Source organism: Phalangium opilio, unplaced genomic scaffold (assembly GCF_054372755.1).
Source record: "Phalangium opilio isolate 3A_F unplaced genomic scaffold, DU_Popi_V2 ptg000003l_1, whole genome shotgun sequence".
NCBI classification, from domain to species: Eukaryota; Metazoa; Arthropoda; class Arachnida; order Opiliones; family Phalangiidae; genus Phalangium; species Phalangium opilio.
In genome coordinates this window covers 2,188,945-2,191,873 of record NW_028324145.1, presented here as the reverse complement: position 1 = coordinate 2,191,873, position 2,929 = coordinate 2,188,945, and the positions used below count along the sequence as shown (strand labels likewise).

Sequence of the window (2,929 nt, the reverse complement as noted above, 5' to 3'; positions counted from 1 at the left end):
GATGAGCTAGCTAGTAACTAACTAGGCTACAACAAACTAAGTGAGGTGAGTAGTGGCACCTATGTTATATTGCCATATATATAGTCTAATACAGTCAAAGGCAGAGATCTGCCATTACTCAGTGGCAAAACCCTTTTTCAGTCTTCTTAGAATTTTAGGATCTTCCATAGAAAATAGGTTCTATCAGAAGTATATAATACTTCTCTTCGAGAGAAGTGTACCACAAAGCGGATTTTTGACCTACCCCAAGACGAGGTTTGTGGGTTGATTGCTGGGGATTTAGTGCCAAACAATTATAAAATTCACCTTACGGTGCGATGCCCATCTGTAGTTTGATGAGCGGGAAAGCAAACAAAAAGGGTGAGCCTGGGAAGAATGACGTTACATAACTAAAGTATTAAGAGGATACAGAGTGTCATCCTTCTTCTATTATCGCCTTCTGGTTCTATCCATACTAAAATGTATATCAATTTAACCACTTCCATTCCATATTGGGTTTTTCCGTCCATTCCCGATCCGAATATGTGATATACATAGTTCCCATGCTAGGAGGATCCATACCATATACACAGGGAGGCCATTCTTCAGGTGTTACACAAGGAGGCCTGCCTCACTAGGTGAGGCAAAAGGCAGGCCTCCTATTGAAAATGGTATGGATCCTCCTAGCATGGGAACTATGTATTAATAAAAAACCATCAATTCTCACGGTTTTCCATGGTTACCACAGTAAATGTAAATGGAAATTGACCGTTTGCAGCTCTCTAGTCTAAGGCGCTAGCAGCAGTGTGGGAAATAAGGATTTTTTTAAAACCGGACTTGTGGCCAGTAGAGCCTAGGTATTTTAATTAAAAAACTGACCACCGTGCCACCTACCATTTTTAGCCTGAAAAATCAGGCTTCCGTAATTTCTGGCCAAATTATCTATTCTATTCTTGACAACATGTGCTAGGGCATAGGCTTAGTAGGTTAGTTTTTATGGGTATGAGTATTTCAAAATATTGGAGTCTTAAATTAAGAACCAAAGAGGAGAGAGAGAGAGAGAGAGAGAGGGAGATAGAAACGCGCTTTATAAAATCCGCCGAAAAATGGGAAAATAGGGGTAGTAAAAACAATTTTCGGTACGTTTAGTTTTAGGACCAGCGTGGGAAATAAGGCGGTGGCACAGGGCAAATGACCAGTTTAAATATTGCCTGAACCAGTTTATAAATTAAATCGGAGGGGGGTCAGTGGTCCACGGGACCACTAAGAAAATTCAAGGGTAACCAGAGTCCAGACATTATCTCAACTATTTTAATTATCCACTTCTAAAGTTTAGCAGACGACGCGCCCTGGTCAATGGTCATGGACCAGTTTATTTATTCCAGGCCAGGGGGGTTGCTGGCCCAATGTCCAGTTTTAAAAAAATCCTTATTTCCCACCCTGTTTAGGACACACATCCTTTGCGCATGGGGGGATTGACCTCCTCGCCTTATCTCTGTCATCCCCTACGTCAACTGTGCGTGAGAAAGCAGCGCTCAAGCGCCGCGGTGTACCGTAGATTTACCCCCGTTTTCACCACGCATGGATCACGGGCGCTGCCTATACTGATTCTCCTCTTCTGTCTCCCTCTTTCTCTCCTCTTTGTAAGAACTATAAGTCTTTATTGAGTAATGCTAAATTGAGTTAATTAAGTTGCCACCAGGCCAAAGCGTTTAATTTTTAAACTGGCCCAGGTAATTTTTTAAACTAGCTATTGGCCTGTGATAGTGCCTTATTTCCCACACTAGCTAGCAGCTTGCGTCGTTTAGCGCGTGATCGAGTGGGCTATGTTGGCGTCTTCTGCTGCCGCTCTAATTCTCTACATAACTGCATTTTCCCGCGCATTTCCACTTGGGCCTCAGACCTTTGCCAGTATGTCGAAGACATCAGCATTGATTCCTGACGGATTTAGGGAATTATACCAAAAAAACAAGGTTAGCAACATTCACGAAGCAGCTGTAATTGCTTTTCATTACTTTGCAATTGAAGTTGGATTTGAATACGTGTCAAGTGATAATGGTGAATCAGTGGATAACTTGAGAAAGTTAATTGGAAAGGATGAGTTTCAGGTTAATATAAAATATACTCATCCCACTTGCCAAGAGATGACTTTCCTATTGCGCTTTGTTTATATCAATTCGGAAACCATGCTTTATGCCATTGCTGGTGGTAAGGTTGTTTATGGTTCACCCATGGGTCTTGAACAGTACATTAAAGAAGATGCTGTAACCTGGGATATTGACGTAGTTTATCCTAAATACGCCGAACTCAGTGTCATGATAAAAAACGAATTCGTCCTGAAAATGTTGTCAAAAGCCCAAAAAAATCTAAAAATTCCTCAATCCTTTGGAATCTCTCGAATTCACTGTTATATCTTGGAAAATATTTTACAATATTTAACTTTCAACGAAGCGGTTAAATGTATGACAGTCAACAAACAGTTCTACGAGGTTTTCAATTTGCCTTCGTATTGGAGACGATTGTTCAAGATCACCCCTCCAATTGTGGAACTTGAACCGAGCATGGAAAGTTTGCTTCAGTATTATCAAGGTGATTGGAAAATGCTTTTTAAATTGAAGTTAGAGCAAATCAAAATAGAGGAGAGTCAGGAGAAAAGATGGAAAAGGTTGAAGGCTTGCAAGAAACTCAAGTTTCTCAATAAGCGAGTGAATTCGGAATGGTTTGATCCTAAATAGTTATTTTTTATGTAAAATAAAGTAGCCATTATTAAAGGCCTTAGTCTTGAAACGCTGCATTTGTCTTTTCTTCGGTTTCAGTGTTTCGAATCTCCTGAAATTTTGGTCAGAGGTATATTGAAGGGTTATAAATTATCTTTCAAAGTTTAAAACTACTTTCTATAATTACCAATAATACAGCATTAGCGCCGTCACGTAACCGCGAAATAACGTTG

General features: G+C 40.2%; 1 protein-coding gene across 1 annotated transcript; it reads left to right on the top strand.

Moving 5' to 3' along the window:
* The first annotated feature begins 1,892 nt into the window (after positions 1-1,892).
* LOC149717078 (F-box only protein 7-like) lies at positions 1,893-2,714 on the top strand. The gene has a single exon (XM_089834671.1). The coding sequence runs from the start codon at positions 1,893-1,895 to the stop codon at positions 2,712-2,714; it is 822 nt and encodes a 273-aa protein (XP_089690797.1).
* Positions 2,715-2,929: the final 215 nt, after the last annotated feature.